Source organism: Phodopus roborovskii, unplaced genomic scaffold (genome assembly GCF_943737965.1).
Source record: "Phodopus roborovskii unplaced genomic scaffold, PHOROB, whole genome shotgun sequence".
Classification (NCBI taxonomy): Eukaryota; Metazoa; Chordata; class Mammalia; order Rodentia; family Cricetidae; genus Phodopus; species Phodopus roborovskii.
The window spans coordinates 51,571,866-51,596,749 of record NW_026126407.1 but is presented as its reverse complement, the minus strand read 5'-3'; the positions used below and the strand labels follow the sequence as shown (position 1 = coordinate 51,596,749).

Genomic DNA, 24,884 nt, shown 5'->3' with positions numbered 1-24,884 from the left:
CCCAGGGCCTCCAGCACTGCCCCCACCCCCTACCCAGGCACCTGGGATGGAGCAAAGGGCTCAGGAAGGCAGGGCTGGGGACAGGGACACAGGACATTTTCACAGTCCCTATCTGAAGGTTACTCAGCCCAGGAATGGAAATGTGCAGGAGGAAGAGGCAGACAATGGGTCACTAGAGGGGACAGGTTATATCAGAGCTGAAGAAGGCTGGCCTTGGAAAGCAGAGGGGTGGGGCTATGGAGCTGAGGATGGAACCAGTCATTAGTTCAGCCAGAGTCCCAGTTTCTCCACCAGCAAAACCCAGGGCAGAAAGGGGCCCTGCCTCACCAGATCATCATAAGAATTAGGAGACAGCACTGTCCCACAGCGCCTAGCCAGCTACCTGACCGCACACATGCGCGGTCAGAGTTAGTTAGCTAGCCTGCTTTGGGGGTTTTGCCCCCAACTCGGGTTCTTGCCTGATGGGACGGCCAAACTGCCTCGTGTTCCCTTCGCATCTCTTCTGTCCTTCCTCGTTGACAGAAAGAACCTAGAAGGCAGGCATGGTACTGACAACAGCTGACTATGCTGCTCCACCCGCAGGCCAATGATGTCAGCAAATGACCCACTCACGTGCTGCAGCAGCGCCTCCTCGCCTACCGCCTTCATCAGGCCTTTGGTGTCCATCTGGCCCAGGCGCAGGATGTACAGGGGGCGACCGTCTTCGCGGGTGGACGGAGCCCAGCAAAGAGAAGACATATATTTTAGGGGAGTGTTGACAACAGAAACCCGTCAAAGCTGTGCACAAGAACTTAACTTGCCTCTTAGGAGCAGAGGTCATGCTGGGGGTTCACCAAGGGACTCAGGACACTTACTGTGCCTGCTTCAGACAGCACCTGGCCACCCCTTATGAAAACTGAACACAACGACACATTCAGAAATGGAGCAGGGAGCCTGAGTCAGATGTGGGGACACCTGCTCCATCTCAACACCTTTTCTGCCTAAAATTGAAATCGGTAGTTTCCTTATCATTTTTGTTTTGTTTTGTTTTGTTTTTAGGGATGGGAAGACTGCTTTGTCCAATGCCCGGGTCCCATGTCTTTTTGTTTGGTTTGTTTTTAAGCCAGGCAGAGCCATGAATAGAGATTCATATGCAGTGGTCCATACGTTCAGTCCCAGCAGGAAGGAGGCAGACAGGTGGGTCTCTGTAAATATGAAGCCAGCCTCGTGTGTGTAGTTGTAATACCAGTGCTGGGGAGTCAGAGACAGAAGGGTCCCTGGGGCTTCTGGCCACCCAGTCTATTGTTGTCTAATCACTCCAGGTTCAGTGAGACACCCACATCAAACAATAAGGTTGTCTTCTTATCTCCACACTCACACATGCACTGTGTGAGAGTTTTGCTCTGTGAAGCTACCTGAATTAGGGAATGACCAACCACAACTTCTGGGGATATAGAGTTGAGTCTCTCTGAGTGTTTGTCACATATTTGTCTCCTTATCACCAGATAGCTTTGCCTCCTGCATTCCTACCTAAGCACGTTATTATACAGATCATGGATTCACTGAACTTGACCTCAAAACTGGAAGCACCGTAACTCAGAGAACGAAACTGACTGAGCACAGTATCTTCTATAGGAGGCCTGCACGCAGGAGCCAGCGCCCCAGCCCTGTGCCCTAAACTGTAACTTGTGTTTGTCTGTCCCTCTTCTGGTACTAAGGTTGGGAGCCAGGGCCTCATGCTGGCAGATGCCCAACCACTAGGTCACATCTCCAGCCCGCTCTTCACTTTATGTTTTGAAATAGGGTCTCACTAAGTTCCCAGACTGGCCTTGAATTCACTCTGTAGCCAACACATGCTTTAAACTTGCAATCCTCCTCTCTCAGCTGCTGAAGTACCTGGGACGTTGGACCTGAACTACTAGGCAAATAGTGCTGGCCATTTTAAACAGCAAAACAGCCAACAAAAAAAAAAATTCAAAAATTGAGAGGTAGAGAGATGGCTTAAGCAATTTAAAACAACACATGTTCTTTCAGAGGTCCAGAGTTCAGTTGCCAGCACCACAGTAGGCAGCTCTGACTGCCTGCAACTACAGTTCCAAGGGATTCAATGCCTCTCTGGCTTCTGTGGAGACACACACACACACACACACACACACACACACACACACACACACACACACAGCATTCAAACACACATAAAAATAAATCTTCCCAAAACACAAAAATGTCACAAATAAGGCACACGAAAAGGACACTTGTTTAGAATGAGGCAGATACAAGAAAACACATGGGCTGGAGTGGTTGGGAGCACTGGATGCTCTTCCAGAGGATCTGGGTTCAATTCCAACACCCATCTACAAAGTAGTTCACAACCTTCTTTAGGTATACATGTACTGCAAAATATACATTCATATAAAATAAGGTTTAAGAGAAAAAAAAAGAAGACACAGCATGGGCTTGGCCACCTTAATAGAGATACTATGTGCTAGATGACTCTGTATGTGTGTGTGGTTTGCACGGAGAGGCCAGAAGTCAACATCAGATGTCATCCTCTATATCTTTTAATTAATTAATTAATTAGTCTATTTATTTATTCTCTCCATCGTGATTTTTTGTGTTGTTTTCTTTCTTTCTTGTTTTTTTGTTGTTGTTGTTGTTTTGAGACAAGGTTTCTCTGTGTAACCCTGGCTCTTCTGGAACTAGCTCTTGTAGGCCAGACTGGCCTGAAACTCAGAGGTCCTCCTGCCTCTGCCTCCTGAGTGCTAGGATTAAAAGTGTGTGCAGACATGGCTCAGTGTCCATCATGGTTTTTTGTTTTGTTTTGTTTTTATGTGACATGATCTCTTGGTAAACCTAGAGCTCACCAATTTTCCTAGATAGACTAGTGAGCCTCAGATAGCCCCCTGTCTCCACAGTGAGCCACAGATAGTCCACATCACTGAGACTACAAACACATGCAACTGCACCTGGCTCTCCAGTGAGTGCTGGGGACTGAATTTGGGCCTCATCTGGCACAGCCAGCACTTTACTGACTGAGCCATCTCCCCAACCTCTCAGAGCACTGAAAATTTTTACCACTCCACACATGTCCTTGAACAAACTCCTAGATCTGGGGATTTCAAAGTAGCAATTAGGGAGAATTCACAAATATGGAACCATGAATAAGGAGTCAACTATGTATTGAGAAATCAACCAGCCTGTTCTTCAGGAGACCAAGCATTTGCCATTAGCATCATGTACACCACTTTTCATAAAAGACCTTAAAGAGCATAACAATCATTGGCTTTGTGGCTCTATACTTTTTAAGTCTGAAAAGGGTACCTATAGTGTTCCCCAAGAACTTATGTCCTCCAGAACCTTCAGATGGAACCTAAGTTGTAAATTTACAATCTAAGTTGTTAATGGAGTTGCAGATGTCAATTAAGGACCTCAAGATAACATCAGGTTGTATGTGGGGTTGATTCTAAATGACCTAGGGCTCCTGTAAGGTGGTAAAAGGACATGCAGGGACACCTACAGGGAAGACAATGTCAAGTGGGAGCAGAAACTAAGAACGATACAGCTACAAACTCGGGGACCATCAAAAGCTGAAAGAGGCTGAGTAGGACACTCCCCTGGAGCTTCTTGACCCCATTTATTTGTTTGCTTATTTGTTTGTCTATGAATTACAGGATATGTAGCCCAGGCTGACTTTGAACTCACTACATAGCTGAGAATAAGCTTGATCATTCTGCCTTCACCTCCTGAGCGTTGGGATTTCAGATGTGTCCCACCAAACCCAGATCTGTGAAATGCTGAGGATCCAACCAAAGACTTTGTGTATGTAGGCAGCCCTCCACCAGCTGAACCACATCCCTAGTCCTGCTGTCTTCTGACCTCAGACTTCCAACCTCCAGAGCTGGCATCTGCTCTTTTAGTACCAGCTTGCTAAGGCTACCTAAGTAAATCCATACTACATAAACAAGAGTGTGATGTGTGATGACCCTGGGGCAGAAACACCTTCCCCAGACCAAAATCTATGCCTATTCCACCTTCTGCATACCTGGGTAACACGTTACAAGTATCCCCAGATGCCCCAGAAATCTAAAAGGGAATTTGAGGTGTCAGCATGGGGTGCATCATTTAGAGAGTCCTCAGCATTCACACACAGCTCAGGTGTGGGACGAACCTAAGTCCTGGTAGTGCCAGCCTCCGGCATAGAACTCCTGCAGGGGAGCAGGAGGCTGCCAGGTCTGCAGAAGGTGATCCACCTGGTGCTGCTTCCTCCAGCTCAGGGACTGGCACAGCATGTCCCGGGCCTTGTCTAGGTGGAAATCTCGTGCTCGCAGGAAGCGCAGAATGTGCTCATCTTTGGGGATCTGAGACACAGAGAAGAGAGAAGACCACAGAATGGTACTTTCAACCCTTCAGACACAGTGACAGAAATGAACCTCTACCTCATCTGCAAAACAGCTGGGGAAAGTAGTCCAAAACAGGGGCAGGGGCTGTGGTGAACAGCTGTGCACTGTGGCTGCCTAGCATCCTTCTGTTTGTCTTAGAAATATCAGCTTTCCTTGGAGTGACTCCTCCTCTCCCCCTTCTCCCCCCTCCCCCTTCTACTCCTCCTCCTTTCCCAATATAACAGTAGTGTAAAACCAGTCCTAGTACAAGCTGTCTTTTCTGAGGTTCTTCCTTTGAGCCAGATTCCACCCCAAGCATTTGATGTGGACCCATGCTTGTGACCCACATGATATGAATAATATTCCCATTTTATATTTGCAGACATGGAAGCAGACAGGTCATACCATGGGCCAACACTGAGCAACTCTTTTGCCTGGCCCCAGGGCTGGGGAGGGAAAGGTAAGCAATCCATGTTAAACAAGAAGTTCTGATTCAATAGCGCTGACAACAGAATCCTGCTTGGAACTGAGGTATGTGGTGGTGCTCATGTTACTGGAGCTAGAGCTTAAAGGAGAAATCTAGACAATCTGCAATCACCCTTATCAAGTCATGTGATCCTTAGAAAAGGACAGTGTCTGTGGTCAAATGAGCATGGTACTATATAGCTATGATTCTCAATTGCACCTGATCTACCTCTCTCTCTCTCTCTCTCTCTCTCTCTCTCACACACACACACACACACTCACACACACACACACACGTATGCATATCCCCAGGGGGGACATATGCCCATGCCAAGGGCCATTTCAAATTGTCATACCTGAATGAGAAAAGGTACTGGCATCTACTGACTGGAGCCTAGGGATGTTACCAGGTACCCTACAACACACATAGTAAACACCTACTCCAAAGAACTTTCTGATCCCAAACATCACTGGCAGAAGGGTGGTGGCATCAGTATGTGTAAAGTACAGACTGGAAAGATGTAATACAAATAAATCGAAATTAAAGTTTTAGTATTACTGATAGCATAAGCTTGCTTATCTTTCCTAGGCTGATCCTTGTCATTAAAGTGCATGCCCAACACCCACCTTGCCTTTGTGAGTCTCCTGTAACCAGTGCCGAAGCTGGACCAGGCAACTCTCCTGCATGGGCGTGAGATGGCCCAGGCACCTCTCGATGTAGTCTGCATCCAGCTTGTCCCCTTGAGGGAGGAAATGGGGATTTCAGGGCAGGAGAAGACAGGGGTCCATCTGCCTCTTCTCCCTCAATTTTCCCTTTTTTTTTTTTTTTTTTTTTTTTTTTTTTTGAGACAGGATCTCATGTACTCCAGGCTAGATTCAAATATATATATATATAGCAGAGGCTATCCTTGAGCTCCTGGTCTTCTGACCTATACCCCCCTAGTGCTAGGCTACAGGTATGTGCCACTACATGTGGTGTCTTAAGGTTACTATTGCTGGGATGAAACACTGTGACCAAAGCAAGTTGGGGAAGACAGGGTTTATTTGGCTTACACTTCCATGTCACTGTTCATCATGGAAGGAAGTCAGGAGAGGAACTGAAACAGGAGCTGGTGCAAAGGCCATGGAAGGGTTTGCTTCCTGGTTGGTTGTTGCTCATCACAGCTTGTTTGCTGTGTTCTTATAGAACTAAGGACCATCAGTCCAGGAGTGGCCCCACCCACAATGGGCTGGGCCCTCCCCATCAATCACTAATTAAGAAAATGCCCAACAGCCAGATCTTATGGAGGCATTTTCTCAGTGGAGGTTCCCTCCTTTCAGATAATTCTAGTTTGTGTCAAGTTGACATAAAACTAGCTAACATGTCTGTTGACGTGGGTCTTTACCACATGGCTGACATTCTGTGTGGCCCTCTCTACTTGTTGAACTCTGGAATGTGGTTCCTAGCCAAGCTGTGGAAACAGCCACAAAGGCTCCAAAATCATCTTTCTAAATGGCTACCTAGATGGTTATAAAAACTTATGCTGGGCAAACCTAGACTTGGTGTGGAGATGATTCTCACACTCTGTGCTGACGACTGTCAACTCCCAACCTTTACTTTCCACTTTTAACATCGTATCGTGAGCACTTTCTATAGCAATAAAGACTTAACTGTGCCCAGACATGGTGGTGCACACCTATAAATTCAGCACTTGAGAGGTAGAGACAAGAGGATTAAGAGTTAAAAATCAGTCTGAGATACATGAGATAATATCTCAAAATAAATATGTCTCAAAAATACATAAATAAGGCCAGGAATGGTCCTAGAACTGTACTCAGGAGGCAGAGGCAAGCTGATCTCTATGAATTTGAGACCAGCTTGATTTACATAGCAAGTTTTAGGTCATCCAGAGACACATGGTAAGACCCTGTCTCCAAAAATAAAATAAAATGATGCTGTCCTATGTATATAGTACATATATTTTTTTCATTCCTTGAGTACAAAGATGTACCACATTATTTGTAATTAAAACACATACATGTGCATATATGCACAACACACACACACACACACACACACACCTAAAACAAGCATACTGATGCACACCTATAATCCCAACACTAGAGAGGAGAAGGGAGAAAGCAGGGGGATGAGGAGTTCATGGTCACCCTCAGCTCCACAACAAATTCAAGGCCAGCCTGGACATTTGAGACCCTGTTTTAAAACAAACAAAACACTAGGGTGTTGGTGAGATGGCTCATTAGGTAAATGCATTTGCTACCAAACCTGATGACCTGAGTTCCATCCCCAAAACCCACATGGTAGAAGGAAAGAAATGACTCCCACAAGTTGTCCTCTGACCTCACGAATGAGCTCTCTCTCTCTCTCTCTCTCACACACACACACACACACACACATACACACACACACACACACACACACACACACACACACACTGATTTCACATACTATATGATGATTTGTGTTAAGTTCTAAAGTAGGCTAAAATGGCTTGCATCATGCCTGTAAGTTCAAGGTCATCCTCAGGTGTGTACTAAATCCAGGGCCAGCCTCTGTCTCAAACAAGAATAATAATAATGAACCGTATTAGTAAGCAAGACATACAGTGTTCATATGGTGCTATGAAGTGTGAGGGTATGCATGCCATGCTATTCTGACATTAGTGAGAAATTATAAAGTACAAATAGGATGCATGACATGCTCCCACCTGTCCCATGTTTCCTAAGTGTGAGTATGCATGTGATGCATGTGCACATGTGTGTGGGGTGTGTGTGCCCCTCATGTGCCATATGCCCCTAGCAGCTTCATGAAACACAAAACTATTGAAGACCCTAGGGAGAGGGAAGGAATCTTCATCCTTTTCTTTTGTGTGTGTCTGTGTGTTCGTGTGCATATATAACAGATGCATGTGTATATGCATACACGTATATAAAAGCTAACCTCAGGGACCATCTTCCTTGGTTTTGTTTGAGGAAGAATGTCTCACTGGCCTAGGGCTCTCTAGTTAGGACCAATTAGGCTCGGCTGGAACCTCTCCAGTGCTAAGATTATGAGTGGGTGCCACCACACCTGCTGGCTTTTTGTGTGGGTGGGGGATGCAATTCATGCAAGGCAAGCACTTTATTGGCTGAACCACCCCTCCGCCTTTACTTCTCTTTTCATCTTCCAGTTTGTTTAGATATTTTGCTACCATGATCTTGCATTACTCATGCAACTAAAAATATCCTCAAACCACCAGAGGTCAGTCCCTGGTCTAGAAACAGATCGACTCTGAGAAGCAGAGGGAGGAGGCTGAGTGGGTGCCAGACTGTCCCCAACTGTGGCAACCGACAGCAACCCTCCCTCCTCTCAGGGAGCCAGGCAGTATGGCAGGCTTCCTAGAGCCAGAGGTGAGAGCACAGACTTGGACACTGACTCTCTGCAGCCTCCTACCGTCAGCTGTGGCCATCTCAGGGTCAGGGCCTGGGGCATCACTGGGGCCATGTGTCTCCATGGAGCTGGGGCACTGGTGCGCAGCCTGGCTTCGGGCATCTTCCTCCCGGACTGGGGCAGGTGTCCAGCGGGGAATGTGAGATGTTCCCTGGGAAATGAGCTCACTCAGGTAGTGCTCAATCACCTCCTTCCCCTGGAAGCAACAGACCCAAAGATGTCACCAAGCAAGTAGCACTGTGACATCACCACACCAGCTCTGAGGAACCAGACATGCTTAGGTCCCAGTCCTGACATATTGCACAGCTAAAACATGGCCAAATGGAGTGGAGATTAGCAAGACTAAACGCGGAACAAATGCAGATAGCTCAGTTTTATATTGGAAACATATCAGGTAAAGTATACCACCAGAAGCTGTTCACCTGGTGAAAGGCCACTATCTGACCTGGAGTCTGAGGCCACTGAACCAAGCAGTGACTTTGGTGAAACCCAATGGAGGATTCTAGGGAGTTTTTTTTTTTTTTTAATTGTTGAGCCACACCCTCAGCCCCTCACTGTGGATTCCAGGCAGGGGTTGCACCCCTAAGTCAGGCCCCTGGCCTTAGTGACACTTTTGCTTTAGTGACCGGTCCTGAGGATTGAAGCTAGGGCCTCATATATGCTAGGCAAGCACTCTACCACTGCCTATGTCTCCAGCTATTTGTCTGGCTGGGTTGACTAGCCTAGCCTTGAACTTGCTGCAGCACCTAGGAGACAATGTCAGGATGCCTCCAGTACAAGCCAGTTCTTCCCACTGGTGACCTCACTGACATGGTCATGACCTCACTGCTTATTTTAGGAACAAGAAGACTGAGGCCCAGGAAAGTCGGGGCTGTAGCCCAATGCCACGGGGTTGTTGGTGGCAGAGTGAGCCTGTGCACCTCCCTGTAGTGGCTAGCACAGCCTCCCTCACCCTCTTGACATTGGCAGTGTACTGCTTCATGGCGATCTTCTCCAAGGTGCTTTCAAAGCCAAAGAAGGACCGGACATCCAGGGATGCAGACTGTTCAAAGCAAGTCCAGTCTTCATTCTCAGGATGGACCTGCAAGATGGGAAGGGACCAGGGCCTCGGTATGGCGGTGTTGTGCCCTCTCCAGAGGCTGGTCTAGCCACCAGAGCCTGCCATGGACAGCATTTCCCACCCAGTCAATGATGCAAAGTCTAAGTCTAGTTTGGCATGGTGGCGTACACCTATAATCCCAGCACTGAGAGGCTGAGGCAAGAGAATCAAATGCTCCAGGCCAGCCTGATCTACAGAGTGAGTTGCAGGGCAGCCAGGGCTATGTAGAGACCCTGTCTCAAAAAAAAAAAAAAAAAAAAAAAAAAAGAAAAAAAAAGAAAAGAAAGAAAAGAAAAGAAAATTATATGCATAAAGAGATAAAATTGTGTATGCATAATGCCCAGACCATTTATATAATATAATTATCAATGTGTTTATATATATTTCAATAGTTGTGTTATATATTTATATTATTAAAATCCTTGTATGTCCATAAACTTATTTATATATGTCAACAATTAAAAGCAATCTTAGCTAGGCACGATGACACACACCTATAGGAAGAGAATGTAATGTTTCCAGGCTAGCCTGGACTACAGAGTGAAATTTGATCTAAAAGGAGAGGGGAATAAAAAACCACTCATGAGGGGCCAGGAGAATGTGGGGAGGGGGAACTGGAGGGACACACAGGGCCCAGCCCTAGGACAGCATCAGGGTCATGCACAAGTCAAGCAAGCTCGTTCTCCATGCAGCGGCAGTTCAGGGGCACACAATGGCCAGGCAAGCTCACTCTCCATGCAGCGGCAATTCAGGGGCACACATAGGCCAGGCAAGCTCGCTCACTGTGTAGCGGCAATTTTCCTTCACTGTCACCCGGCTCGCGAAGGTCTCGTTGTGCGCATCTATGAGCAGTGTTCTCTCTCTCCAGTTCAGGACATTTCTCTGAACGAAGATCACATGCTCCACACCAGCAATCTGCAAAGGAGCCCAAGGGAGAGGAGCTGGCCCGCAGGTCGCCCACCCTGATTCCTGATCTCAGCCCACACAGCCTGGGTCACCCTTTAGCTAGGACTTCAAGTTCCATCTCCTGTCACTCTCTAGCTTGGCTCATGCCATCCCCAATCTAGAAACAGACACCCTGTTCCCTCTGCCACCCAGTCCAACAAGAGGCACCCAGCCTGGGTGTGATGACTCCTGCTCTCAACACCATCCACACTTGCTCAGGCTATGCTCAGTACTGAATTCAGGTCCTGTGGACACACACTCAGCCTTTTCCAAAAACTCCCACCCTGAGGACCCTCAGTACGTTATACTGTCACCACCATCAAGGCAAAGGTCCCCCAACCCAGGCACCTATCAGGGGTCCTTTGTCCTGCCACCAGACAGCCTGGCCCTAGTCGCAGCACTGCCATCCAACCACCTCCACCACCCAGCTGTGGCCCAAACCCTGGGACCGGCACCCCCCACTGTACATGCCTGGATCCACCTACCCACTGCCTGGGCTCCCTGACCTCTAGTCCTCCTAGATCTCAAAGCTCCAGCATCCCCATTTCATCGCAAGTGGACCTGTTCACACCGCGCGCACCGCACATCCAGACGCCCGGTGCCCACCTTCTTGAGCAGCCGCGGGGCATCCACACGCAGCTGGCAGCTCCGCTCCACCGTGTGCACAGCCCCATCTGCGCTTGTCCACTCTCCCAGGATTTCGCTACCCAGGAAAACAGGAATGAGAGGGCAAGTGGGGAAACGCTTCTCGTAAGCCTGTGGACAGAGCCGAGCAACAGTGAGCCGGTATTTCATTCCTGAGAGGGACTCTTCCTAGACAGAAGCGTCCAACCACAATGACAACATGCACATCTTGACTCCTTTTCAGAGCAGTGATACTCACTTTTCCAGTTTTGTTTGTTTGTTTGTTTGTTTGTTTTTGTTGGGGGGGGTTCAGTTTTGGTTTAGTTTTAATTTTTCGAGACAGGGTTTCTCTGTGTATCTCTGGCTGTCCTAGAACTCACTTTGTAGACCAGGCTGGCCTCCAACTCACAGGGATCTGCCTGTCTCTGCCCTCGAAGTGCTGGGATTAAAGGCGTGCACCACCACAACCTGGCCAATACACTCTTTTTAAATTTTTCACTTATTTACTTTGGTGGCATTGGGGATTGAACCCAACCGGGCAAGCACTCTAACACTGAGCTATATCCTCAGACCCCTTTACTTTTTATTTTGAGACAGGGTCTCCATAAATTGATCATCTTGGCCTTGAACACACTCTGAAGTTCAAAGCAGCCTCACAGCCTCCTCAGGCAAGGGTGACAGCCTGGCCAATACTAAAAGAAAAAAAAAAGAATGTCTTTCTCAGGAAAGTTACCTGAGCCTTTCTAACTTGAGCCAGGCAGAATGGCTCCTACACACACACACACACACACACACACACACACACACACACACACACACACACAAAAGGTCTCCCCCTCCAAAATAAGGCTGTTCTGCCAACCACAAGACATTCCTGGGAATATACCACTAACTCTGACATGAGCACCCATGGAGGGGCTTCAAGAAGCATGACCCTTGGCCCTCAGAGAAGTCTGGAAATTTGCATTAAGGATGTGGGACTCGAGATGTGCATATTAAGAAGGAATGTTCCATATCATATGCACATATATTTATCCAGAAAACGTAATGAGAGTGAGGATTCTCCATACAAGCTGTAGTTTGGTCACCTATGGCCCCATTACCATTACCAAGTACAAAAGCCTGTAGTCGGCGTGGATGACAAAGAACTAACTGCTGAGTGTCAGAAAAAGTTACACAACTGCCCTGTGGGTGGGAGAGAAAGACAAACACAGAGACAGACAAAGAGACAGAGAGATAGAGAACCTGATAAAATGCAACACCCCTTCCTGACTGAAAACCACCAATAAACTGGGAGCCACCGAGGAAAAACCCATAGTTAACTTCATACTCAAGGGTGGGAGACTGAATACTTTGTCCAGCAAGTCAGAAGTAAGACTCAAGTGTGAGTCCTCACTTCGGTTTAAAACTGCAGTTCAGGTTCAGGCCAGGAATCCAGTCTGAAAGGAATTGAAACTATTTCTATTTATAGACTGCATTATCTTACATAAAGAAACCTTGAAATATCTCTTCCCACCCTACACACACACACACACACACACACACACACACACACACATGAATTTATTGTGTTACAGGTAGTTCTTTCCTGCCATCCTGGTCCCACAGCCACATTAGCCCCAAATGAACACTCAGAGACATATTAGTTGTAATACTGTTGGCTGATGACTAGGGCTTCTTATTGGCTAGCTCTGTCTTAATTATTAACCCATAACTACTAATCTATGTATTTCTACATGGTCTTCTCTTACTGGAGAATGCTTCACTCACATCCTCTCTTTCCAGGAATCACATGACAACTGCTCTCTGCCTACACCTCCCAGAATTCTCCTCAACTCTTAGACTTGCCTATCTTGCTGTCCTATTGGCCAACAGTGTTATTAACAGTTATTAAAATCTTTTTTTTTTAAGAAGAAAGGATAGCTTGAAAGGTAAAGGCACTCCTCAACAAGCCTGATGAGCTGAGTTTAATTTCCAAAACCTACATAGAAGAGAGAACCAACTCCCATATACACACCACAGACATACCACAATAAATGGGGAAAGTTTAAGAATGAAAGAAAGCTGGGCAGTGGTGATGCATGCCTTTAATCCCAGCACTTGGGAGGTGGAGGCAGGCAGATCTCTGTGAGTGTGAAGCCAGCCTGGTCTACAGAGTGAGTTCCAGGACAGCCTGGACTGTTACACAGAGAAGCCCTGTCTCAAAAAAAAAAAAAAAAAAAAAAAAAAAACTAAATAAATAATTAATTAATTAAAAAGAAAAGAAAAAAAAAAAAGGATTAAACAAGGTTTAAATGAACCAGGTATGATTGCACATACCTATAATCCCAGCACTCAGTAGGCAGAGCCAGGAAAATCAACACAAGTTCAAGGCCTGCTTGTTTTACATTGAGAGTTCCAGGCTACAAATAACACTGTGTCTCAGGGGGAAAAAAACAAAAACAAAAAACTTTGAGTGCACACCCATAATCCCAGCACTTAGGAAATAGAGGAAGGAGGCTAATCTTTCAGCATGTTCAAGGCCAGCTGATACATGAGTGATACATGAGACCCAGTCTCAATAATTATTAATAGTTGAAAAATAAATATCTGATCCAAAAATGTATGTGAATATAGACATATAAATTCAATTATAAATATCACTAGCAAGTATTTACAGTATATGTATAGAAATGATATGTGTCTACAGCTGTATAAGTGTGTGTAGAGATACATATGTTCTACATACAAACATGTAAGTCGTTTAAATATGGTACTTATTTTACATGTGAACATATTTACCATAGTATATACATATGGTTGATTTAGGGGGATGGAACCCATTGTTTCACATATGCTAAGCATGCATTCTACCAGGGAGCTATGCTCCCAGCCTTGTTGACAGGGGGTCCATTGTTTTTCCATTTTTTTAAGAGAGAATCTCATATAGCCCAGTCTGCCTTTGAACTCACTGTGTATAAAGGATGTTCTTGGACTTCTGATCTGCCTGCTGGGATGATAGGTGTGTACCATCTGGCTAGTATGGTATATCTTCTGTGTGTGTGTGTGTGTGTGTGTGTGTGTGTGTGTGATCATCCCATGGATGCTTGTTTCAATCATGACAAATGAGTCTGTACCTGGGTTCCAATTCTTTCATGCATGAACTGTGCAGTTCTAGATGCTTCCAACCAGACTCAGCTCTTAGCCTGGCACAACCCACATGTGCCAGACCTGGAACCAACACAAACTCCAAAAATAGTGGCAGCATCTGAGGACAGTGACTGCCTCTCTGTCCCTTCAGCTCCTGGGAGGAGACACCACCCTGACCCTGAAGGAGAAGAGGCCCCATGAAGTACAGAAAGGTTAGAGGTCAGTGAGGACATTCCTCCACTGGGGGCAGGGCAGACATGGTTCCCCTGGACTGCCAGGCAAACACGACACCCCATCGCTACTATATGTGGGGTCTTATCACCCTGGACAATGCACCCTGGGACTCCTGGTTTTGAGACAAAAACACTCACCCTGGCAGGAATGAAGGAAGACATTCTAAGGAGACACTTGAGGGGGAAAGCCTCAACCCTACACAAAAAAACTACAGACAACTAAGGATGCTGAGAATGGGAGAAACAGTCTTCTCAGGGAAGAACATGCCAGTTGGTTATGATTATACAATGCCAATGGTCAGCCCTGAAAACTTCCACACAAGTAACATTATACAGACTGTCCAGACTGTTTTTTTATATATTTAGAGATATACATATGCATACATAACACTTAATGAAAACAGAGGTCATAAATTTGAAAGGGAGCAAGAAAGGGTATATGAGAGGGTTTGGAAGGTATTGCCTTTTCCAGACAAGGTGGTGTCCTGAACACAATGATAGGGTGGGTAGGATAAGCTGGCTCTTCTCAGGCACCAAATGCAGGAAGGAGGGTGGGGCTGACTTAGACTCCACCTCCCCTCTGGGTAGCAGCTGTAGAGTGCTATCCTCTGAGCAAAACAGCCACCATCTTTATCAGATCAGCGGTGCCTGCTTGCAGTTGTCACTACTGACTAGACGCGTTCTCATGGAAGGAATGGAGATCAGTGATCCTTACCTGAGTCTGGCTACTCCTTCTGCCACTTGTATGCAATTCTTCCCTAAGCTCATGTGGGGGTCTCGGGTGGTGCTAAAGAACATGATGTATTATATAGCTTAACTGAAAGAAGGATTCTGGCTATGTAGCTGTGGGGAAGCCTTCATCCTTGCTGCAGAATCACTCTCCAGTACGGTATCTTTGGGGTCACACACACTCCTATAAGCAATCCCTCTGTAAGTCCAATGAACTCATCAGTTCCCCATATGGAACTTTAGCACATGGTTGAGACCTTATTGAGGGGTAGATGTCATTTATAACTCCCCAGGAAAGAAATGCTCTCAGCAGTAATAGATGTTGCATTTGGGAAGTGGGCATAGTGTTCAGTGCATGAACCCAGGCAGGCCTGGTTTCTGCTATCTCCTAACTAGGGGACTTTGGGTAAGCCACTGATCCTCTCAGAGCCTCCATTTATCCATCTCCAGAATGAGGTGGTTAAGCACTTGTATCACCAGAGATCAGCAAGGATATCACTGATGGGGAATCAAGCAGAGCTGTCACTACAGCAAGTCTGGGCTGTTCTCCCCTGGCTGCGAGTTCTCTTTTGTAGCATCCTTGGAATGATGTCTTCTTTTGGCTAATTAGGAAGCCAGAGCTTGCTGATTCAGCCCAGGTCACACAGAATGAAATGATAAATTTAGACTTGAATTCAGAGTACCCAGCCCCCACTCTCCTCCAGGAATCCCTTGCTCAGCATTCGCTCCTGTGGGAGGCTTAGAAACAGAAACAGACATTGTGCTCAAGGCCTGTCCAGCCACATCTTTTCCTTTTCTTTCTTATGTCTTTCAATTCCAGCCAGGCCAAGGCTGCACCACCCCCTGCCTTGGACTGCTGTCAAGTCCCCACTACCGACTAGTGAAATGAGTGGGCAGGGGAACAAGTCTGCAGCTGGGAGCAGCTCCAACAGTAAAGTGACTGCCTTACAGCTTATAAGCACAAGGATTGACTTTAGTTCCTAAGAACCATGTAAAAGAAGCTGGGTAAGGTGGTGCATGCTTGTAATTCCAGTGATGAAGGGATTCAAAGTGGAGACAGGTGGATCTCTGGGGCTCACTGGCCAACCAACCTCGCCTATTGGATGAGTTCCAGGCCAATGAGAGAACTTGCCTCAAAAAATCAAGATGGACAGCACCTGAGGAACAAGACCTGATGTTGACCTCTGGCCTCAACATATGTAATATGCAAAGTTTCTCTATTTCTCTCTCTCTCTGTCTCTCTCTCTCTCTGTGTGTGTGTGTGTGTGTGTGTGTGTGTGTGTGTGTCCCCGTATCTCTCCCTGTCTCTCTCATACAAAGACACACACACACACACACATCCCTCATATTCCTTACTTTGGCCTCTAAGTCCATCTGCCCACCTCCCTCTTAGCATCCCCCCAACCCTGTTCCAGCAACATTAGCCTTACTAGTTCTGAAACGCATCCAGCTTGCCCTGCCACAGGACCTTATACCTCTGTTCCCATGCTTGAAAAGCTCATCTATTGGGGTGACTGAGAAGAGAGGAAGGAATGAGTCACCAGGACTTTCTGGAGGGAGCTACCCTTCTTCCAGGGACTCATCCTGGGCACCTCCCCTGCACAACTGCCTCCTCTCCATACTTTTGCCCATTCATTTCCTTGACAGCTCTTATCAACAGTCCTAGTGATAGACAGTGTGGGGGGTAGGGACTTCCTACAGAAGTCCTCAGCCCCATCCTTGGCTCCATCCCCAACACACAAATGACAGCGCAGTCAAGGAACCCATATCACCATGTCACAGCCCCAGAATCACCTGAATGGCATTCAGGAAGAGAAGACAGGCCACAGGTTCGCACGCACCACAGCCAAAGGATGGCCTGCTTCCCATGGGGGAGAATTCCATCTGGACACCCCAGATAACAGGCTTGGGGGATGCTGGCTCTCAGCAGGTGGCTCTCTACAACTGTCTTCACCCAGAGGCCCCAGAGCTCCAGTGCAATCAGGGAGGCAGACAACCCAAAGCTACCTGGCAGAGATGAGGACAGTGATCACAGTGGAACACTGGACACCGCTGTTCCCCTTACAAAATACTAACCACAAGGAATAACGATGTGGAAGCCGGTGTCTTCCATCACAGTTCTGTGAGACTCCCCCTCCGCTGGTGCCAGGGAAGGCAAGGGACTAGCCTACGGAGAGGGCAACCCATGACTGAGCCACTCTTTCCTGCCTTTCACATTTCATGTTCTCATCCTAAAGCCAGGAAAACAGGATGCTGCTCCAGCCACAGAAAGATAGGCCACTCCTTCTTACACCAGGGCAGCAACTACAAGGGCCTTTGCCTTCTTACAGAAGAATGTTCTAGAAAATGGTCGCTGTCCCGAAAAGCTTGCTTGAGCTCATAGTGGTGAGTTCCAGGAGGGTCATGTGTACAGTGCAGCTGTCAGCCTGTCACTGTAGCAACACGAACAGTGAGCACTAAGGGTCAGTCACTGTGAGTCAGGATGGAACATTCCAGGCATTTCACACCACCCCTTCCAACAGTCCAAGAAAGTAGGCAATAGTCATGTGGGTGTGAAGAAACCAAATTTCATAGAGGCTGAGCCACTTGCCCACAATCACACAGCTTGTGAGGAGAGTCGGTAACATTTGATCCTCTGACCCCAAAAGTATGGGTTCTTAGTTCTTACATTGTGTTACCTCTCAAGCCACATACAAAATGTACATATACACACCACAAACACACACATGGGGGAGGTATGATGGAGGGCGTCAGCTCATACTTCCATATCATGTTAAATGCAGCCCTGACACTCCTAGCCCATTGCTTCTTGGGTAGTTACTCAAGGACTTGGGAGTGTGTTTGCCCTCCCTCCTCCACCCCAAGCAGCGAGCCTCTCTGAGGGCCTGTTGAGCTAGCCCTGCATCCTCTTCCTATGCTGGGCTCAGAAAAGGCACAGACATTCAAGTGTCTACTCAGTGCATGGCAGCTCTGCCTTGAAGGTAATAGGGTGACTGAGTGCTGCTCCCAGCAGTGGCTCACAACACATGCGTTTGCCACAAACCTACTCCACAACCTCTGCCCTTTCCAAGAAGCCTCAGCCACTAGCTCATATCCCCATACTTGGCCTGGCCACCCACTAAGGAAGCCTGAGCCTGTCAAGACCAAATAGGCATGTGATGCGGCCTTCTGGGGTCAGAGAGCCACAGAAGGATCAAATTACAGCCCCTTTGCCAGGTGGTGCTGGAGGGAGGGGGGTGTTGAACAACCAGGCTTATCTGCTAAGCAAAAGAGCAGGTCCAAGGCCTAGAGCCTGTTCTGCAAGGCCACATCCTATGGGACCTCTATTTTTCAGAATGAGACTGATACCCTTAGCAGGTAGAGAAGGAGGACTGGAGTGGGCAGTCCTGCATCCCTGGCTGGATGCCCGCCTCCTGGCAGCAGGTCTGACACAAGTTTCCCCTCACTGTGGCTTGAATCTTTAACATCCCCCTCTCTCACAAAGGACACATTTTGATTGAGTTTCACTTACTTGGCCCCCAGTGAAACACTACTGGGAGACCTCGAAGACTATAAAAACCAATGCCTGGGCTGGACAGACAACTCAGCAGCCAAGAGCTCCCACTACTCTTCCAGAGGATCTGAGTCTCACTCCCAACACTCATGTCAGGTGCCTCACAACTGCTGTAACTCTAATTCTGGGGCATCCAATGCCTCTGGCCCCCATGGGCACCTGCACTTACATGCACACACACACACACACACACACACACACACACACACACACACACACGGGGGTGGAGCTCTGGGCTTGGCGTGCAGGGTCAGTGAGATGGTTCAGCAGGCAGAGGTGCTTGCTGCTAAGTGACCTGAGATTGACCCACAAGGCAGAAGAAGAAAACTGGCTCAGAAGTTGTCTTCTGACTTTCACACACTTGTACTGTGGCACAGGCACTGCCCACCCCACCTCCTTAAACCCAACAAGCAAAGTTCAAACATTAATACAACTTGGATGGAGCTGAATGAAGTAAACCAGGCACAAAAGGGAAAACACAGTATGCTTTCTTCCCGTCGAGATTCTGAGGATGGCTCAGTTTGTAGACAAAGCAATGTGGAGGGTCTCCAGGGTCCAGGGCAGTGGTGGAGCAAGAGGTGTTTTGCAGGTTGTCTCAGTTGGGCAGTGAGAGGCCTCTGGGGGTGCCAGTTGCCCAGCAATGCATTTGTCCCTAATGTCACTGACAGTAGACTTAAAACAGTTGCCATGGTGGGGCTTTGTCTTGTTGCTGTTGTTTATGGAGCTAAAGCTGGAACCCAGAGGCCCCTGTGCACTCAGCATGTGCCCTGATACGGAGCTGCAGCCCAGCCCGCAGCAGTGAACTCCACTGTGAGAGACAAGCGGTTTCTCAGCATGAGGAATGAGACCTGACGCCTGTTTTGGCTTCTGCACCGAGGCCTCTGTGTTGTTGACTACCCTAGCAGGCCTGTGACACACAGTCATCACCCCAGCACTTAGAAGCTGGGTCAGGAATTCAAGACCAATCTTAGCTGCATATTGCATTTGAGTCTTGCTTACATGAAAGCTTGGGGGTTGCGGGGGGGGGGCAAAATGCCTTAAAAGTGCCAGATAGGAACGTGGAGAGATGGTTTAGCTGTTAATATTGGCTGCTCTTACAAAGGACCAAGGTTTGATTCCTAGCTTCCCCATGATGGCTCACAACCATCTATAACTCTAGTTACAGGAGCTCTAACACCCTCTTCTGAACTCTGTAGTCACCAGACATACATATGATACACACACACACACACACTATGCAATTAAAACACTCATACATAAAATAGTTTTTTAATCTAAAAAGAATTTTTTAATGCCAGACATGGCAGCACAGTACTATAATCTCAGCATTCAGGAAACAGAAGCAGGAGGATAGACACAAGTCCAAAGCCACCCTGGCAAACGAACAATAAAGATAAATAAGAACTTGGGAGATGGCTCTGTGGGTAAGAATGCACAGGCATGAGAATCTGAGCTAGAATTCCAACCCCCAGCACTGTTGTTGGCCGAGAAAGGAGGATCACTGGCACGTACTAACTCAAATCAGTGAGGGACCCTGTCAAGGTGGGCAGCAATGCACACACGTGCACAGACATTACACCATACACACATACACACAAAGAAAAGAGAAAACCCGACCAGCAGACAGACACGGTACCACCTTCCAGAAATTTCTTTAATGAAAAAGATCCTTAAAAACAAGTATACAAGTCAACAGAAGGATGACACAGGTCCGCTGCAAAAGCAACCAATGATCTGGTGCCTGAAGGAGCGAATGCGTACAGGTTGGGATGATGGCTGAGGACCCTCTCCTGTCCACTCTAGCCTCTGACATCAGGAAACTCTTTGCTGGGCAGTGATAAGGATAGTCCAAATCAGAGTTCATCACCAAGGCAGAATTGCTTCCCTTCATCAGTTAGCAACCAGATCAAATGAAGCCCCAGGGAACTCATTTAATCTCACTTAAATAAGGCCCCAGATGCTTTATTAAAAGGATGTCCACAGCAACCAGTCCACTGGAACTGCTTTTGGCCTGAGCTGCAAGAGTATCCTGCTCCTTATTAATGATCCATTTGCTCAATTACGTGCTGTGTATCAAGACAGCACAGCCAAGGTTTTAAATATTTTAACACTAAATTGCAGGAGGATGGAACCATGTCTTCACAACCCATGGAAAATCTACTGCTTACAAAATTCCACTCCAAGCCCTCTTTCCTCCTTATATTTGCAGAACTAAAGGGGATTTGGAGCCCAAAACAACCTGGGACAGTGGTCACACAAGTAAGGACAAGGTCATTTCTAAAGTCTCATTGTCAAGGGTTGGCTCAGGGCTTTACCAAATCTAACAATGTAAGCTAATTCTATGAGTCTCTCAATTCTGGTGCCAGCTCTGCTGTGTGCTGGGTGTTACTGACAAAGGACAAAATGACACCAAAAGTTAAAGGAACATAGTGTTAGCTTTGTATGCAGGTGAGGGCTCAAAAGAACACAGACTGATTTCTGAAGAATGAGGAATTTACTACAAGAGTTACTAAGTCATTGGACAGCCAAAGCAGCAATAATATGCTAGACTCTGCAGAGTTCAGGCTCCAGCTCCAGGGAAGGCAGCATGGCGGAGTTTCAGCAGAGAAGGAAGCCTCTTCCAGGTTCAGAGCAACCAGGCAGCCAGGCTCTCTGCTTCCCAAGCAGGAGGCAGGGAAGAGAGCAGGAAACAGGATCTGTGTGCTCTTTAGTACAGATGTACTTTCCAGGTGAGATTATAGACATTTCCCAGTAGGGGGTCTGTTGGGTTCTACCTTTACATTCTCACACACAGGAAGAGGAAAAAGTCTCTCACCCTGGGGTCTGAAGTTTGTTTCCTGGGTCTGGGTCAAGAAATTTCATTGCAGCTCATAAAGACAAAATCTCCTTCAGAGAGAGTTGAGTCTTGCTAAAGACATCTTAAATGAGAATATCAAAAGCAACAAACTGTGGCTAGTTACAGTGTGGGTACCAAGTGTGGGGCTGTTAACTTCATCCCCAGGCCCACATTTGAAAGCAACCTCAAAAGGTGGGTGTCTTACCCTGTCTCTCTCAGCCCATTCATTCACTTGAAGCAGGTAGGAGCTAAGCTGCCTCAAACTCTCCCTTTTTGCTTCTGTTCAAAACTTTATCAAATCAGCCAGGCTGTGGTGGCACATGCCATTAATCCCAGCACTCAGGAGGCAGAGGCAGGCGGATTTCTGTGAGTTCCAGGCCAGCCTGGTCTATCTATAAGAGATAGTTCCAGGACTGCTATGGCTACACAGAGAAACCCTGTCTTGGAAAAAAATCAGATCATTCTATTATATTAGTCAATATGTAAATTGCATTGCTAATCATAAAATAGAATATAGCTTTAAAACATGAAGGGCCTAGAGAGATGTTCAGTAGTTAAAAGCATTTACTGCTCTTCTCGATGACCCCAATTCTGTTCTCAGCACCAATGTCAGGAAGCTTACAAGCACCTACAACTCCAGCTCTAGTAAGGCTGATGTCTCTAAACTCACACCATAGACACCTCCACATAGGTGTATATGCCCACCCATGGACACATGCACATAACTTGCAATAAAATAAATCTTTCTAAAGTTGTTACTGGATGATGTCATACATACTTTTAATCCCAGCACTTGTGAGGCAGAGACAGGCAGATCTCTTAAGTTGAGGTTATCCTGGCTTACACAATAAGTTCTGGGCCAAGTCAAGTCTACGGAGTAAGACCCTGACTGCCCCAAAAAAGTATTGAAAAGGGTTTTTAATAAAATGAAGGTGGAGAATGATTAAGGAAATATGGCACCTGACATTGACCTCTGGTTTTCTCATACACATACATATATAAGTATACATCCACTCTGAATATACATATATTACATACATATACAAATACACATCAACCCCCCTTTTTCTTTTTCATTTTGAAGTTTTCACTATGTAGCAAAAGTTGGACTTAAATCTTCAATCTTCCTGCCTCAGCGTGCCAAGTGCATGAGCCACCATGCCCAGCTTAAAAAATCCAAGCTCTCTCTCTCTCCCCGTGTGTGTGTGTGTGTGTGTGTGTGTGTGTGTGTGTGTGTGTGTACATCAGAAGTGTTGATACCAGTGTCTTCCTCCATTATTCTCCCTTTTTTTGGGGGGGGTATCTTTCAAGACAGGGTTTCTCTGTGTAGCTTTGCAGACCAGGCTGGCCTCAAACTCACAGAGATCCACCTGCCTCTGCCTCTGCCTCTGCCTCTGCCTCTGCCTCTGCCTCTGCCTCTGCCTCTGCCTCTGCCTCTGCCTCTGCCTCTGCCTCTGCCTGAGTGCTGGGATTAAAGATGAGCACCACCACCACCACCCAGATTCATCTTATTTTTGAGGCAGAATTGTTCACTAAGCCTGGAGCTCAGTGCATTTCTACTAGACTGACTAACCAGTGAGTCCTGAAGATCTGCCTGTCTCTGTACCCCCAACCTGAGGGTTAGAGGTGCACACTATTATACCCAGCTTCTATATGATTGCAGGGGAATCCTAACTCAGGTCCTCGTAGTTGCACAGCAAGCCCTTTGCCCACTGAGCCATCTCCTTGGTCAAATCTTTTAAAATAGTCTCCACACTTAGGCTGATGCAGGAGGATTGCTGTGAGTTCCAGGCCAGCCTGAGCAACAGCCTGAGTGAGATCTTATCTCAAAATAAAATCAATCGTGTTAGTGAGATGGCTAAAGACCTGAGTTCAATTCCCAGAATTCATATGGCAAAAGAATCCAGACAATTGTCCTCTGACCTCCACATAAATTCATATCCTCTTCTCTCTCTCTCTCTCTCTCTCTCTCTCTCTCTCTCTCTCTCTCTCTCTCTCTCTCTCTCTCTCTCTCTCTCTCTCAAACTTTCAGCTTTCAGAAATCTTGCTGGAGAGATAGCTCTTCCAGAGGACCAGGGTTCAGTTCCCAGCACCCACACTCTGTTCCAATACACCCAGTTCCACACCCAGTTCCAATATACTCTGGCCTCAGTGGGCGTCAAATGCACAAGATGCTCATAAACTCATGCAGGCACACATACACACACATAAATACTAATTAATAAATGAATAAATATCTTAAGAGTTTTAGAAGTCAGGAAATCAATAGGTGTTCTGGGAAGTGTTTTCAGCTTCTGCTGCTGGACTTTTGAAGCATGAAGGGGTGATTCAGTTCTTCAGACACTTCTGTTAAACAGAAGCCAACCAGCTCCTCAGATGCCTGGAGGCCACTGAGTTCATTCCCAGTGGTCCAGCCTGGAACCCACGCTGAGGGCAAGTATCAACTAAGGAACAAAGAAGGGCATTAAGGGCAGAAAAACCCTTTTGTGCCTCCAGAGCCACAAGTTCCATGTAGTTATGTAGCTGTTTGAGGGACAATAGCATTTTGTCAGCAGTTAGCAAAGCATCTTTGTCTATGAAGACACTGCAGGATCCGGACACGGACAAGAACAGGACAGGATGAACGAAGAGAGGAGATGGCTATGACCTACCCTCCAGAGAACACTTTGAAGATGATGCAGTGCAATTTGCTATTTAATTTGTTTGTTGTTTGGCTTTAGAGACAGCATCTCTCTAGATAGCCCTAGCTAGTACTCTTCATATAGTCCAGGCTGACTTCAAACTCACAGAGATCCCCTCTGCCTCAGCCTCCCAAGTGCTGGAAACCTTCCTTTTTCTTCTTTTTTTAAAAATTGGGGATGGAGGGGGCTTGAGATAGTGTCACATGTGGCTCAGGCTAGCCCTGTAGCTCACAGTGATTTTGGTCCCCTAAGCCTCCTGTCTCCACCATCCTCTCACCTACTGCTAGGGTTCTGGGCATGCGCCACCACATCAGATTGTGGATATTTGTTATAACCTATGCATGATAAACTGAGATTACATTTATTAAGCCTACACAGCAGATCATTTTCCACCCTATAGACATGTGTGCTGGCTTTGTGGCTGAAAGCCCTGGTTTTAAAACAACCCCAGAGGGTGAGGACAGGTTCTCTTCTACTCAGTAGATGGATGGATTCTGAAGCTTGGAAAGTGTCAGTAGCCAGGAGCAAAGAGGACTTACAGTCACCTACCATTATCCCCTCAGAGATTTTTTAAAATTTTGATATACATTTATTTATTTATTTATTTATTTGGGAGGCTGTGTGTGTGGAGTCTTCCAGCATTCGGGTACCAGGAATGGAACTTGGGTCCACGAAAGCAGCCACCTTTACCCAATGGGTCATCTCAGCAGACTTTTCTCCTTTACTCAGGGTCTCAAGTAGCTCAGGCTAGCCTTAAACTCTTGAGATGATGATAACCTAGCCTCCTGCCTGCAAGCTTCTG

General features: G+C 46.8%; 1 protein-coding gene across 1 annotated transcript in view; it reads right to left on the bottom strand.

Annotated features, from left to right (window-relative positions):
• Positions 1–24,884, bottom strand: part of Sec14l5 (SEC14 like lipid binding 5) — a 34,847-nt gene that overhangs the window by 7,437 nt on the left and 2,526 nt on the right. The window contains exons 3-10 of the mRNA XM_051181361.1: positions 10,904–11,053; positions 10,136–10,267; positions 9,206–9,334; positions 8,257–8,449; positions 5,451–5,563; positions 4,148–4,337; positions 613–701; positions 459–529 (exon numbers count right to left, since the gene is read on the bottom strand). Coding sequence (XP_051037318.1) covers positions 459–529; positions 613–701; positions 4,148–4,337; positions 5,451–5,563; positions 8,257–8,449; positions 9,206–9,334; positions 10,136–10,267; positions 10,904–11,053 — 1,067 coding nt within the window. The remainder of the gene's footprint in view (positions 1–458; positions 530–612; positions 702–4,147; positions 4,338–5,450; positions 5,564–8,256; positions 8,450–9,205; positions 9,335–10,135; positions 10,268–10,903; positions 11,054–24,884) is intronic.